General features: G+C 45.4%; 1 protein-coding gene across 6 annotated transcripts in view; it reads left to right on the top strand.

The window, feature by feature from the left end:
* Positions 1 to 4,862: 4,862 nt before the first annotated feature.
* RALGPS1 (Ral GEF with PH domain and SH3 binding motif 1) overlaps positions 4,863 to 16,193 on the top strand; it is a 264,443-nt gene continuing 253,112 nt past the window's right edge. For all 6 annotated transcript variants that reach the window (XM_068964492.1, XM_068964484.1, XM_068964475.1 and 3 more), the window contains exons 1-2: positions 4,863 to 4,940; positions 8,040 to 8,147. In XM_068964492.1, coding sequence (XP_068820593.1) covers positions 4,884 to 4,940; positions 8,040 to 8,147 — 165 coding nt within the window. In that variant the 5' untranslated portion in view covers positions 4,863 to 4,883. The remainder of the gene's footprint in view (positions 4,941 to 8,039; positions 8,148 to 16,193) is intronic.

The raw sequence follows: 16,193 nt of genomic DNA, 5'->3' as shown, positions 1-16,193 counted from the left end.
AGCCAACAAATGGATGGACTTCTGAGCACCAGGTGGTTCTTGGGCCACCATCTATCTGTTCATAAGGGCTCCAGAGGTAGAAGTCATTCATTCTTGATTCCTCTCTTTTCCTCTCCCCTCACGTGCAGCCCATCAGCAGGTCTTATCCGTCTCATGTCCAGAACCCCTCCCGGATCCAGCTGTTTTCCCTGGGGCCAGCAGTCCGAGCAGTCCCATCTCTTACCCCCAACTGGGTTTCACTGCCCATATCTCTGGCTTCCCAGCCAGTTATTTTTTTTTTTTTTCCCCAGCCAGTTTTCTGCACAGTAGCCACTATGATCTTCCAAAACAGTGAGATCGGATCTTGTCAGTCTCCTGGTCAGAGACCATTCCCAGGCCTCCAGGTAAAACCCAAACCTCCCACCATGGCCTGCAGGGCCCAGCCTCTCCACTGCCTCCACTGACTGACCCCCAGCTGCGGCTTTCTGCATCACAAACCTGCTGAGCTCCTGTGCATCTCACGGGCTTTGCACTCGCTGTGGCCTCTGTGAAGAACACTCCGACTGGTTTTCATGGCTGATTCCTTCCTAGGAGCCATGCAGCTCAAATGCTACATCTTCAGAGTCCTTCCTTGACCACCCTGGCAAATACCATCTTCCACCCTATTTTATTCCTTGAAGACTCTCAAGATCTCAGTTACCTTCTAGGTCCACATGTGGTCTCTGACTCCTGCGCTGGGATTTGAGTTCTCAGGGAGCAGGACCTGTTCACTTTGTGTTCCCTGCATCTGGAACAGGGTTCTTGACCAGCTTTCCTTGAATTTGGATGGGAAAAAATGACATTTTTATTTTCCCTGACTTTTAACTGAAGGTTAGCATCTCCCTCAGTTATTAACATAGATAATAAGTCACAGTAATATTTATAGTACCTGGGACTTTGTCACCAATAAAATCATAGCTACTTCCATGAAGTGAAGTGAAGTCGCCCAGTCATGTCCGACTCTTTGCGACCCCATGGACTGTAGCCTACCAGGCTTCTCCGTCCATGGGATTCTCCAGGCAAGAATACTAGAGTGGGTTACCATTTCCTTCTCCAGGGGATCTTCCCAACCCAGGGATCGAACCCGGGTCTCCCACATTGGAGGCAGATGCTTTAACCTCTGAGCCACCAGGGAGCTACTTCCATACCACGTAGTAATTGTGGGCACGCACCTCAGAAGCTCAGGAAACTGGGCTTCCCTGATAGCTCAGTTGGTAAAGAATCCACCTGCAATGCAGGAAACCCTGGTTTGATCCCTGGGTTGGGAAGATCCCCTGGAGAAGGGAAAGGCTACCCACTCCAGTATTCTGGCCTGGAGAATTCCGTGGACATATAGTCCATGGGATCACAAAGAATCGGACATGACTGAGCGACTTTCACTTCACTTTCACCTCAGAATATTTATGCTCGTCACTACTTTGAAATTATGGTTGTTATTAGACCCACAATAGATCTTGCTATTTAATACAATGATATATATATATATATAAAACCTTACCTGAAGAAATACATATATTCCTACATTATAAATTGCTTTGAAAATAATAACAATTTTAATATAATTTGCTTCATGCATAGTCATGTGTATAATTGGTTTCCTGTGTAATTTTACTTTATTCATTTAAAAATGTCTCTGTGAGAAGGGGCCCATAGGCTTCACCAGATGGCCAAAGGGGTCCAAGGTATAAAAAATGGTAGGAACTCCTGGCTAGAACAAGGTGAACACAGAGTAGGAGCTCAGTGAATGAATGGATGGATGGGTAAATGGATGGTGCCCATCTTCCCTGGTGAGGATGAGCCCCTGTGTGTTTTCAGGGTTGGGTGTCAGTGGCTTGGCATGAAATTGTCCTAACCCTAACTTTGAGGCCAACAAAGGTCCGTCTAGTCAAAGCTATGGTTTTTCCAGTAGTCATGTATGGATGTGAGAGTTGGACTATAAAGAAAGCTGAGCGCTGAAGAATTGATGCTTTTGAACTGTGGTGTTGGAGAAGACTCTTGAGAGTCCCTTGGACAGCAAGGAGATCAAACCAGTCCATCCTAAAGGAGATCAGTCCTGAGTGTTCATTGGAAGGACTGATGCTGAAGCTGAAACTCCAATACTTTGGCCACCTGATGCGAAGAACTGACTCATTTAAAAAGACCCTGATGCTGGGAAAGATTGAAGGCTAGAGGAGAAGGGGACAGCAGAGGATGAGATGGTTTGATGGCATCACTGACTCAATGGACATGAGTTTGAGTAAACTCCAGGAGTTGGTGATGGACAGGGAACCCTGGCATGCTGCAGTCCATGGGGTCGCAGAGTTGACACAACTGAGTAACTGAACCGAACTGAACTTTGAGGAACAACTTACCTGATCAATCTTTTCTTTCTTTTTTCTTTTTTAGTATGAAAATTATCAAGCGTTCAGGAAAATTGAGAGACTGATACAAAGAACTGTTGGTGAATGGCAGTTGTTAACATTAACATGTATTTTACAGATACATTTGAAAGTATGTTGCAAATTCACTTCGCCTCTAAATTGTCAGGTGCATCACTTAAGGATAAAGCCCTTCTGCTCCTTACCCTCCATATTGTTATCGCTCCGAACAAAGTGAGTAGCAGTTCAGTGTCATCCATTGTCCATACTCAGCTTTCCCCAGTTGAGCCTCAGGTGTCATTTATAGCTCAGCTTAGTTCTTTTGAGTGTTTTGGGATAAAGGAGGGCAGGGAGGAGGCCCATTGACTGTGGTTGAGGAGATGGTTGAAGAAGATGGAGTGGTTTGGGGACGTATCGGGACAGAGCCCAGGTTGCACTGACCTCCTTTTTTGATTGTTGACTTGTTTCCTGGTGGCACAGGGCTCTGTGATGGGCTGAGGGCTCTGGGAGGATAACAGGCAGTCCAGATTGGGCTGGTACTTTCCTCTTTCTGATCTACCCCCAGCCCATCTTTCCCAGAGACTTCTGGGTTTGACCGTGCTCCCCAGAATGGGTTTTCTCATGGGCAGCACAGATTCAGCATGTCCTAAATCAGATTCACCATCTTTCCCCACAAACCTGCCACACCGCCTCTGTTCCTTTTCTCGATGAGGCGCACAGCATCCCCTGGTACCTCAAGCGGGAAGTCGTGCATCCTCAGCCGGTTCTCTCCTCCCCCCATCAGTGTCTGTTGTGTTTCTGTCCTTACTGCCTCTCAGCCTGTGTGCTTGTCTTGGACATCACTGCCGCCACTTCAGCGCAGAGGCCCCTTGTCGCCTGCCTGATAATTGCAGTTGGCTTCCAGGCGGCCCCTTTGCCTTCTCCTTTCCTGCCCCCATTATGTCCTGGGCTCTCGCCTGCTGAAAAAGCTGGTGGTGGCTACAGTGCTCTGATGTTTGGTGGTGTGATAACTGCCCTACTCGGGGCATGCGCTCATTGGCAGATGAACAGTGGTTCTGGTTTGAGTGGCTCAGGTGAGATAACCAGGGGAAATGATGCTGGACATTTGAGCCGGGTCCTGAACGACAATGGTTTGGTGGGACGGCAGGGCACAGGTTACTTAACCTCTCTGGGTTTCAGATTCCCCACATGGAACGTGGGGGTAGCGGCAAGACCCACCCGAGGATGTCGTGAGGGTTCGAGGAGGCACTGGAGGTAAAGCGCGTGGCCCGTGGTGAGGCTTCTGCGAGTCTCAGCCAGTATTCGTGGTGTTACTGATGAAACACTCTGCTACATAGGGAGCCTGGTGGATTCAGTTTGTCTTCGTCCCCTGTCTTCTTGTATAAGCATTTTATTTTAATAACAGTCTTTATCACTTCAGTTTACACCATTCCATTATAAAAATGTTTAATTGAAGAGAGGCTGTTTCTTCAAAAGTCTAAATAAGTAGAACATTATCAATTAAATGTACAGCGATACAGCCTTTAGGACTACATAATTCTTCCATTTTACAGTAATGCTTCCCCTTTAAAAATTTGTCATGGTTTGTCACCGATTTAAAGTACGAGGCACCTAATGCTAAGAAAGGATAAAACAGTGTATGTAATGTAAGTGAACCAGATCTTTTCTCAAATATTGATACTTTCTAGAGCCCTCCCAAATTTATGTGAACATATTTGTTTCATAAATTAAACATTTTTTGTGTTGTTAATTTTTAATATTCCAAAAAACTTAAAAATATATTCCCTAGCTATTATAGGCAGCGTATTTTAGCATTTCACCTGTAAGAAACACTGATCTGTATACTTAAAACGATTTGTTGAAAACATTTTCATGATATAGTCCAACATTTAATAAAAAGTATGAAAATGAAGTCTCCAGTATATTAAGATTTTATCCCTTGATTAGTTCGTTATTTCATCAGTTGAATTCCTTGAGGTGTGTAAGGCGGGTTGGTCCTTTAGAAGACGGTAGGCTGAAACAGAGGTCACAAACCCTGGCACCTAGGAGGGCCAGGCAGGCTCCCAAGTGGCCGCCCAGGCCAAGTGGAGTCTGGAACGCCCCTAGGAAGCCCTTCAGTACGAGGAGCAGCGCTGCTCAGTCCAGCTGATGGCCATCATGCAAGAAAGTGGACCCAGTGCCACCAGGAAAGTCAGAAACCCAGAATTCTATGTGAAACCTTTCAATTTTAAATATTGGTGATTAATTTGAAAAAAATTCCTAAAACCTGCACAAGCCTAACAGACCACATTTGTGGGCCGTATTTAGCCCAAAGGCCACAGCTTGTAATCTTTCTTTGAGGGTATCCTCTGGGGTCACCTGCTCGAGTCCAGCACAGCTCTCTCCCAGGGTGGGATTAAGTTGGATTTGAAGGCTGGTTTTTATGAGCGCCTTTGCCTTGCAGGACTTCTCCAGACAGGTTATGTCACCGACAGAGGCTGCCCTGAAGCTCCCTGTGGCCCGGAGACTATGTACAAGAGGAATGGTCTGATGGCTAGCGTGTTGGTCACCTCCGCCACTCCACAGGTACAGCGCTGGGAGGACGGGGTCGGCGGGGAGGGAGCTGTGGGGAGGGGCCCTTGCATCTGACCCAGAGCCCTGAGTCGAGGCCCGGGGGCTGCAGGGCTCCGTGAATGCCACCTTTCTTAGCCTTCCCGAGGCCACGCCAGACGTGAGATTTGGGAGGCAGTCAGCCCTGAGGAGCAGGGTGTTTTCTGAAGTCGTTCTCTTCAAAGAAAAGCAAATAAATACCTGCCCCGTCCAGTCGTAGCAAGTGCCACATTCCATTTTGGTGGCAAGAAGGGATCAGACCTTCCCCAGCCAAGCTGCGGCTGATTATAAGTAAGTTGCACATTCCGGGATGAAGTCAGACAGAAGGGTTTCCAGCTGGCCCTGCGCTCCTGTTTACCTTGCTCAGGAGGAAACGGCCGTAAGGGCTGGTGGTCGAGAGTGGCCTGGGCTCCAGCCCCTGCCATGGGGGTTTGGGAGTTTGGTTTTCAAGTTCCATAATGGACCGGAGGCGGGCAGAGGGCTGGGTGTCATCTGAGGCTCAGGGAGTCTGCCATGTCAGATGTGTAACACCAGGCTCCTGTGACAGATGGGCAAGAGGGGAGCTCTGAGTTCTGCGCTCATTAGGCCCTCCCAGTCGAGTTGGGCTTTCGAAATGAGCCTGTGCAATCAGCTAGAAATCACAGGGGTTAATCCATTGCTTATCACCCTTTAAAAAAATTCCTTAGTTTGATCTGTGGTTCTGAAAGCAGACTCATGGGTCCCTGTTAAAATTCCCAGATGGTGCCAATAAAGTTATTGCATCACCACCACCACCACCGCCACCAGCACCACTGAATGAACCTGGGGCAGCTTGTGATTAATAAGGCCCCTTGTGTGAGTGTGTGTGTTTGGGGCAGGTGCAGTGGGGTGTTACAGGAAAGTTATAAAACCTGAAATTCCAGGAATGGACTCTGTTTGGTAACTGGAGGAATCAGACCTCTATTTCCATTTACAGTTTACATTCCGTCTAGAGTAAAACTTCTTTCTTTTCTAGTCTCTGTTTATACATATGAATCCATACACATATAAGTGCAACCACACATATATATGCTGTATATGTGTACGTATATATGTATCTATACGAATATGCACGTACATGTGTATCCAGAAAGTGGTGAGTGCTCAATAATGTGTGTCAAATGAACCTATGAATGAAGACATATCTTATTGAAGTCCTCAATACATTTTGGTGACAGAGTGACATATTTATGCAGATACACACCCACGATTTAGTGCTTACTATATCCCGGGCACTTTTTTGGTGCATTCCACAGGCACGATCTCGTTTAATCCTCACAATAACCCCAGCAGGCACGGGCTGTTGTTTCACCCCCAGTCAGTAGGTGAGGAAACTGAGGCAAGGAGTGGTGAATGAACTGACTTCAGATCACACAGCTGGCGGGGATTGACAGCCAGGCCCCTGTGACTCTGGAGCCGCTGGTCCCAACCATGATGACACGACATTCCCTGGAAGAAAGTCAGCTGCACCAGCTGCTCCAGGCTGCTCCGTGGGAGGGGATCGTGGGCGTGCAAAGAGATTTATCGGTAGCCGCCAGCTCGGAGTTCATGAGACTGAGCGATCGAATAGACAGCCAGTTCCAGAAGCATTCAGAATTAGTCTTGATTACTTTTCAGAAGTTCAGGACACATTCTTCTCAGGGGAGAATGTCCCATCCCAATAGCCATCCCCTCACCCTCCACTCCCAGGTCCCTTGAAACACTGTCACCTAGGGAGGGGATCCTGCCAGCTGCTTTGTAAGCTGCATTTTATACAAGTGCCAAAGCCCTGGGGAGTAGGTACCCTTTTATGGATGGTCGCTGAGGCACAGCGAACTGAAGAGGTCAGACGGCAGCTTGCTTGGAGCTGGCATTCTAAGCAGGCCTGTCTGATTTCAGAGCTCAGAGCATCTTAAGATCATCTCAGAGATTTTGGTATAGTAGACTCGTTTGTAAGCCTTTAAATGACACAGGACTATTGAAGTCTACAGGTTTAAGTTTCAGCTCCTCCTTTTAACCTCACATTTTCAGTTGTTGACTATTGGTTTCCCTCCCTGGCCTAAAAACCCTCTAGTTTCCAGTAAGGTTGCAAAGTTTTTCCAGATACAGCCATTTTGGAAAGAGTGAAATAAAGGGGAATTAATAAAAGCATATTCTCTAAATCTCAGTCCAAGATGTTGAGGTTAATGGAAACCACAAAATCCCTCTTCACGGGTTGAGACGAATAAAACCGTTTATGAACAGGGCATAATTTTGGGGTGGTAAGCTCGACTGGTTCCCCAAAGTAGAATTTGATGAAATTAAGTAAAATTGAACGGAAGGTACGTTCAACGTTCTGGGATCCCTGCAGTGTTGGGTTTCATGAAACTGGCCACATCTGGGGAGTTTAACTTGCTCTTTAACGGAAGACCATTCCTTTACATGCCGGCCTCAGTGTTCTTCTTAACAAGGGGCTCTACTAAATATAGCTTTCACGCCATCTCCAAAGCCAGCCAGTTACCTCTCACCTCATCAGCTAACAGGCTTTGAATTCCAAGTGGCCCCTATGTGAAACAAGCCTTGAGAGCCAATTTGACATTTTGTATAATTTCCTGCAATGAACTTCAAGTAGGAAAAAAAAAAAAGGTGAAACCAGGTGATGTTTAAAAACACGTAACAAAACAGATGATTCCTCAGGCCTCCTAAGGTGTGAAGGGTGGGCTGTATCTTTTCAGCCGTCACCCCGCAGGCAGCCAGAAGCAGCTGGGGTATAGAGACTGAGGGAGACACACAACTGGGCTTGCATTCTGGCTCTTCTGTTTCCTGTCTGAGATATATTGGGCAAGTGGCATGCCCTCTACTTCCTTATCTGTAGAAGGGGACTAATAATAGTGCATCATCAGAGAGTTGTCATGAGAATTAAGTTAGATTATGCCCATGAAGTGCTTAACACAGTGCCTGGAACAGAGTAAAGCACTAAACAACAGAAGCTCTTATCACTGTACGGTCCTGCCAGTCTCACTTCTGAGGTTTGGGCATCAGTGATGGTGGGGTCAGCCAGACTGCTCAGGTGGCCCCGTCTTTCCCTGTCCTCCGCAGGGCAGCAGCAGCTCAGACTCTCTGGAGGGCCAGAGCTGCGACTATGCCAGCAAGAGCTACGACGCCGTTGTCTTCGATGTCCTGAAAGTGACTCCCGAGGAGTTTGCTGTAAGTGTCCGAACAGATGTGGGGGGCTGGGCACCACCACAGGAAGCTTGGGGGGTGGCGGGTGGGGGTGGTGATTGCCGCTCACAGTTGTTCGCTCATATTGGAAACAACCCATATATTCACCAATAGGGGATTGCTGAATAAAGTATTCTTTATGAATACTTTATGAACCCCATGGAGCATTAAAAAAGGATGCTATCTGGGGGGGAGGGAGAAATTAAGGAAAATTCCAGAGACAGAGGAGCCTGGCGGGCTGCAGTCCACGGGGTCGCAAAGAGTTGGACACAACTGAGCATACACTAGACATAAGAAAGGACACACAGAGAACTATGCTCAGTATCTCAGATTAACCTGTAATGGAAGAGAGTGTAAAAAATGAATGTGTGTGTGTGTGTGTGTGTGTGTGTAACTGAGTCATTTCGTTGGACATCTGAAACTAGCACAGCATTGTAAACTATTTCAGTACAAATTTTTGAAAATGGAAAAAACCTATAAATATTTTCAGAAGATATATTTTAATACCTGATTTGGAAAAATTGTTTGAGCAGAAAAACCTTTGTTTTTCTATCTGTAGAAAAACCTACATATATATTCCTATCTATATACACCTATCTATCTATACCTATCTATCTATATCTATCTGTATAGAGAATTAATTTGAATACTTGTTGCCTTGGTGTGAAGATCAAAATTAGAAAAAGAAATAAGGAAGAAATGTATGATACATATTTTATACAATTATATAAAAGCAAAATAATAAATGGCTTTGAAAGAGTAAAAAAAACAACAACACTGTCTGTCAAAATTTAACCACCTTGGAAGGCTTATACAATACATATGAATAGTAAGTGAAAGGAGCCAGTCAAACCCTGGCTAGCCAGTCAAATCTTTCCTAAAGGAAATCAACCCTGAATATTCGTGGGAAGGACTGATGCTGAAGCTGAAGCTCCCATGCTTTGGCCACCTGATGCGAAGAGCTGACTCATTGGAAAAGATCCTGTTGCTGGGCAAGATTGAAGGCAGGAGGAGAAGGGGACTACAGGGGATGAGATGGTTGGATGGCATCACCACCTCAATGGACATGAGTTTGAGAAAATTCTGGGGGATAGTGAAGGATGAGGAAGCCTGACGTGCTGCAGTCCATGGGGTCGCAAAGAGTCGGACATGACTGAGTGACTGAACAACAAAAGTGAAAGGAGCAGGTTACTGCACAATTTAGAGAATAGTACTGTTTTTAAAAAAGCATGCACCACACATAAATATTTATATTTGCATAAGAAAATATTTGATGTTTACATAGTCACAAGTATCTGAATATCTATGGTTTCTGGTTGTAAGTCTAGAGGATTGGAATTTAATTTCTATTTGTACTTTCTGTATTTTCACAATGACTGTTCTCTACAATGATAGGCAATATCATTTGAATGGATTTTGTAATTACACACGTTTCAGAACCGCTTTCCCACTAGCCAGTGTGTTGCTGTGGGTGTGGCCGTGGGGCTTCGTGTTGGAGGAGCAGACCAGGCTCCTTGTTGAGCTGTGACCTGCTGTCTGCCTTTTGCACTGTGAGGGTCGACGGAGGACACTGGCTCTGGGGTGACCCGATTGCAAAGTGCTGACTTGGGCTGCAGTTCTCTGGGGAACCACCAGTGTTTCTGACCATGCCCGCTTATCCCAGGGCCCCTTGCTCTAACAGGTGTTGTGCCGTCTGGGGGCCTGTGGAGCCGAGTGGGCCTCATCTCTTTGCTCTGCCATCACTTGCTCCTATGTTTACCTTGTTGCAACAAGGTAAGGCCCACGCTGAGCCCCACACATGGGTCACCTCTCTCAGTGTGTCTGAGGGATCCTTTTAAAACCTGTGTGAAACTCTCTAGAGGTCCCCTTGTACGAGGAGACCTCGCCTTCCTCTCAAGGCCCCCAGTGCCCCAGGGTCTGGCCGAGCCTCCTCTCGTGCCCCTCCTTGCTATCCAGCTGCACACCGGCTGCCTCTTTCTTCCCCAGGCTTACCCGACATCCCCCTGCCCCAGGGCCCGGTGCTGCTGCTTCCTTCTGTCCTAATGGCACTTTCCCACATGTCTCACCATCTCTCTTAAGATGTCAGTCCTGGAAGAGGCATTTTACCCACTAAGGTGGCATCTCTGCAGCTCTGCCCTGACCCTGCTGTCACCTTCACATCTCTCCAGACATTACATTCTGTAATAGTGTTTGACATGGCCCTTCTCCGCTAGAATGCCGCCTCCCGAAGGACAGGGACTTTACCCGACTTCTTCACTGCTCTCTCCCCATTGCCCAGAACGGTGCCTCGCTCATAGTAGGTGCTCAGTAAATACATGTTGATGAGATGAATTCAGTCCTTAGAACAACTCAGTAAGGCAGATTATTAGCTCCTGACTTTCTAAGAAAGAAATAGAGGATCTAAGAGATTTTTTTTTTTTTTAAACCTGTATCAAAGAACCAGATGTGGGCAGAGCCAGGTCTGAAACCTTCATCTTCTGGTTTTTCACCTGATGCTAGGTGATGATAACAAGGGCAGCTTCCACTTTGGAACACTTCCTTTGTCTAGGTCTTGTACTAAATGTTTACATGCATTAATCTAACTTACTTTTCACAAAAGGCTTGCAAATTAGGTCTATTTATTATTCCCTGTATATTGGTGAGCAGGTGAATACGCAGAGAGGAAAGTCACCCCTTCACATGAACAGTAAGTGGCACTGTCCGTCTGGGCTTTAAAATCAGGACTTCTGGCATCCGGGGTGTGCGCTCAGTAGCTCAGTTGTGTTAGACTCTTTGTAGCCCCATGAATCGCAGCATGCCAGGCCTCCCTGTCCATCACCAACTCCCAGAGTTCACTCAGACTCACGTCCATCGAGTCCGTGATGCCATCCAGCCATCTCATCCTCGGTTGTCCCCTTCTCCTCCTGACCCCAATCCCCCCCAGCATCAGAGTCTTTTCCAGTGAATCAACTCTTCGCATGAGGTGGCCAAAGTACTGGAGCTTCAGCTTTAGCATCATTCCTTCCAAAGAAATCCCAGGGTTGATCTCCTTCAGAATGGACTGGTTGGATCTCCTTGCAGTCCAAGGGACTCTCAAGAGTCTTTTCTAACACCACAGTTGAAATGCATCAATTCTTTGGCACTCAGCCTTCTTCACAGTCCAACTCTCACATCCACGCATGACCACTGGAAAAACCATAGCCTTGACTAGGTGGACCTTTATTGGCAAAGTAATGTCTCTGCTTTTGAGTATACTATCTAGGTTGGTCATAACTTTTCTTCCAAGGAATAAGCGTCTTTTAATTTCATGGCTGCAGTCACCATTTGCAGTGATTTTGGAGCCCCCAAAAATAAAGTCTGACACTGTTTCCACTGTTTCCCCATCTATTTCCCATGAAGTGATGGGACCAGATGCCATGATCTTCGTTTTCTGAATGTGGAGCTTTAGGCCAACTTTTTCACTCTCCTCTTTCACTTTCATCAAGAGGCTTTTTAGCTCCTCTTCACTTTCTGCCATAAGGGTGGTGTCATCTGCATATCTGAGGTGATTGATATTTCTCCCGGCAATCTTGATTCCAGCTTGTGTTTCTTCCAGTCCAGCGTTTCTCATGATGTACTCTGCATATAAGTTAAATAAGCAGGGTGACAATATACAGCCTTGACATACTCCTTTTCCTATTTGGAACCAGCCCGTTGTTCCATGTCCACTTCTAACTGTTGCTTCCTGACCTGCATACAGATTTCTCAAGAGGCAGGTCAGATGGTCTGGTATTCCCATCTCTTTCAGAATTTTCCACAGTTGATTGTGATCCACACAGTCAAAGGCTTTGGCATAGTCAATAAAGCAGAAATAGATGTTTTTCCGGAACTCTCTAGCTTTTTCCATGATCCAGGAGATGTTGGCAATTTGATCTCTGGTTCCTCTGCCTTTTCTAAAACCAGCTTGAACATCAGGGAGTTCACGGTTCACGTATTGCTGAAGTCTGGCTTGGAGAATTTTGAGCATTACTTTACTAGCATGTGAGATGAGTACAATTGTGTGGTAGTTGGAGCATTCTTTTGCATTGCCTTTCTTTGGGATTGGAATGAAAACTGACCTTTTCCAGTCTTGTGGCCACTGCTGAGTTTTCCAAACTTGCTGGCATATTGAGTGCAGTACTTTCACAGCATCATCTTTCAGGATTTGAAATAGCTCCACTGGAATTCCATCACCTCCACTAGCTTTGTTCATAGCGATGCTTTCTAAGGCCCCCTTGACTTCACATTCCAAGATCTCTGGCTCTAGATGAGTGATCACATCATCATGATTATCTGGGTCGTGAAGATCTTTTTTGTACAGTTCTTCCGTGTATTCTTGCCACCTCTTCTTAATATCTTCTGCTTCTGTTAGGTCCAGACCATTTCTGTCCTTTATCGAGCCCATCTTTGCATGAAATGTTCCCTTGGTATCTCTCATTTTCTTGAAGAGATCTCTAGTCTTTCCCATTCTGTTGTTTTCCTAATGTCAGTTCCCCAACTGGGAGACTGAACCTGGACCACAGCAGTGACGGCCCAGAAGCCTAACCACTAGGCACCAGGCAACTCCTTTAACTTAGTATATCTAAAAATGTCACTTCAATCTGTAAGCAACATGAAATTATTGAGGTACTTTACATTATTTTTTCACATTAAATCCTCCAAGCTCAATGTGTCTTCTGAGGTTGGAGTGCTGGTGACACTTCAGATGCTCAGTAGCCACGTGTGGCCAGTGACCACTGTATTGGGCAGCGCAGTGCTAGTCTGTCCTCTCAGGCCTCAAGCTGTGGTGCCTCCGTCTCCTCTAGAAGACGTCATGGACCTTGCTGGCTGATGGCGTAGCTTCTGTAATCTATTTACTTTTATTTGCTTGTTACAGTTTTGACTTTTTTTTCCCTTGCTTCGTGAAAAGGGTGAAGTAACCATGAGGTTTAAAAATCCCTTTGCTTGGGAGTTGCCTGGGGCCTAGTGGTTAGGCTTCTGGGCTGTCACTGCTGTGGCCCAGGTTCAGTCTCCCAGTTGGGGAACTGACATTAGGCAAGCCGTGCAGCATAGCCAAACAACAGCAAAAAATCCCTTTGCAGTTCTTCGCCACATCGAATAGCAGAGAATTAGGCTGTACGTGGGGCTTCACAGGTGGTGCTAGTGGTAAAGAATCCGCCTGTCAATGCAAGAGACTCAGGAGACTCAGGTTCGATCCCTGGGTTGAAAGGATCTCCTGGAGGAGGAAGTGGCAACCACTCCAGTATTCTTGCCTGGAAAATACCACAGACAAGAGGAGACCGGTGGATGCATGGGGCCGCAGGGCTGCAAAGAGTTGAACACAGCTGAGCGACTGGGCACAGGCCATGCCTAGAACAGCATTGACCAGCAGGACCCCTCAGCAAGACCACGGCCCAGTTTTCTAGTCTCAGCCCTAGAGTGTTGCTCCGCCTGCCCCAAGCTGGGAAGACTGAAGGGAAGGGCAGCGAGTGGTCTGAGAGCTCAGTGTTAAAAATTGGCTGCTCCTGCCAGAGCCAGTACGTCCTCAGCTTAGATGTGAAGCCAGGTCCCCTGGAGTCTTTGGTCTTTGGGGAAGCATTGGAGTTGCCAGGTGTTGGAACTGAACCAGACCACCTGGTATTTTAGTTTCCTGTCTAATAATATGAAAGAAAGAAAAAAGCCAGACCCAGGAGTCCAGTAAAAGAAATCACTTGAGTGATTCTGGGAAGATGGCAGTGGCAGCAGCGTAGTTGTTTATTCTCCCTGAATCACCACATAAAAATATCCAGCTAGATAGCAAACCCTGAAACCCGTGAGCAGTATTTACAATAAAACTGGGTGTTAAGTTATCCCTATCAAATCTCAAATACCAGTAGCTAGGGGATATGCCGCTGGTGTCAACAAGCCCTGCAGAGCATCAGCTTCAGTCTAAAAGAAAGCAGAAGTACGTACTGGGGCGTTTGACAGACTAGGGGATAGAAGAACCTCAAAATTTCCAATGGGAATTCACCGGAAAGTTCAGCAGGTCAACGTGAGAATAGCAACTGAAATTGAAAGGAGTTTTGACCACTCAGATAATGGATGGGTAGAAGAGATCTGTGAACTAACCCTTAAGAGCTCTTGAAACCAGTCAACCAGGGCTTACTTCCAGAACAAGTGTCTGTACCAAAGAGGAATTCAGCTTGGGAGTAGACCGAAGGTGATCAGGATGGGGAAAGTTACAGTTAAGGAAAAGGGAGGTTTAAATAAATTTGTGTTTGTGTGTGTGTGGAATCTCAAAAAGCAGCTGCCTGTTGTTGAAGACGACATGAAAGTAAAGGAAAAGCTATATGAAGTTTGGAAAGCTACCGAAAATTACTGATGTCAAGTTTTTCAGTTGTTACAAGAAAAAAAAGAGTAAGGAGAGAATCCTGTAGATAATGAAACCTTGCCAGAGAGACATACCACAAAACAGATGAAAACTGTAACTTTCTATTTCAAAATTAGAGAAGAAGTTAAGGTCACACTGTGAGTTCATGAACAACATAAATCTGACATATATACATCTCAGAAATGAGGTGGCAGAGTTAGGAAAACACTGGAAATAAAACTTATTTTGGAAATGAAAGTTGAGCACAAGAATAGATAAACATAACAGAAAATGCCTTAAGGGAGGAAAAAGTTTAATATCAAAATAAATGAAGAGATAAGAAGACCTTGAAAAATAGCGATAAATATTAATGATAGGCAAAGAAGACCCAACATTACAGATAATATGAATCCCCGAAAGAGGAGAATACCAGGAAACTGAACAGATAGTTAAACTATAATTTAAGAAGATGGTCACAAAATAAAAGATTCAAGCCTACGTATTGAAAGAATATACTTTGAGGCAACCTGGAATGGTCAATACCAAGACATAGTCTTGGTAGACTACTTGGGTGATGAAATTATAGAGGAACTTGAGGAAAGTCAAGATAGTGGTTACTTTTCACGGGAGGGAGGGGCTTGTGATTGGGACAGGGCACATGGAGGAACTCTGGGGCGACTCCTCTTTTCTTTCTTAATCATGGAGAACTCTATGTGACACAAACTTGGCCATCTTCACCACCGTAAGGGTGCAGTTCATCTGTGTTAAGAACATCCACATTACTGTGCAGCCCATCTTCAGAGCTGTTTTCATCATGACGGCCCCACCCTCTGTACCCCTTAAACAACTCTTCATCCCCACAGCCTCCACCACTTACTTTCTGTGTCTGTGAATGTGACTGCTGCAGGGCTCTCACACAGGTGGAAGCATACAGTGTCTCTTCGTGGCTTCTTTCACTTAGCATGATGTCTTTGAGGTTCATCTGTGTTGTTGCACGTCTCAGAATTTCCTTTCTCTTTTAAGTCAAATAATACTCTGTTGTGTGTATATAACACGTGTTTGGGCCCATGCATCCGTCTATTGGAGTGGCTGTTTCTTAATGTGGGTGGTGGTCTTAAAGTGTTCGCCTTAATAATAAGTCATCAAATCATGCATTTGTTTAGCGTGGTTTTCTGTTTATGTGTCATTTTACAGTAAAAAGGATTAAACTCCTTTCGGAGGTTGTTATTGTTCTAGTGGGGGTGCTCTGTAGCCGGATCTCAGGCTTTCTCCCCAGTGGCTGAAAGCCGAACAAAAAGCAGTGCTGGAACTTGTCTTTATTATCAAGAGATCGTGGATAGATATCCGGATCTGTATGTATAAATTTAATCCTCTGTTCTTAAGGCTGCATAGTGTCCCAGAGTCTGGATGTACCATAATTTTTTTCCAAAAAGTTCCTTTTTTGATGGTCTTTTAGATTACTGGCATATTTTTACTACTATAAATAATTGTTCAGTAAACATCTATATTCATCTCTGTATCTAAATGTAGATCTTTCTCCATATGTCTTCTTAATAAACTAGTGCTTTTCTTTCTATAGGTGTTGGATTTGCTGAGTCAATAGTATGCTCATTTCACCTTATAGGAGATAATATCTAAATATATTGCTTGATCCTGGATAAAGACAAAATTGCTATAAAAGACAGTATTGGGATAATTTGAAAATT

This window comes from Capricornis sumatraensis, chromosome 1, assembly GCF_032405125.1.
Source record: "Capricornis sumatraensis isolate serow.1 chromosome 1, serow.2, whole genome shotgun sequence".
NCBI lineage: Eukaryota > Metazoa > Chordata > Mammalia > Artiodactyla > Bovidae > Capricornis > Capricornis sumatraensis.
Note: the sequence above shows the minus strand (reverse complement) of the source record. Positions and strands in the feature narration are given on the sequence as shown.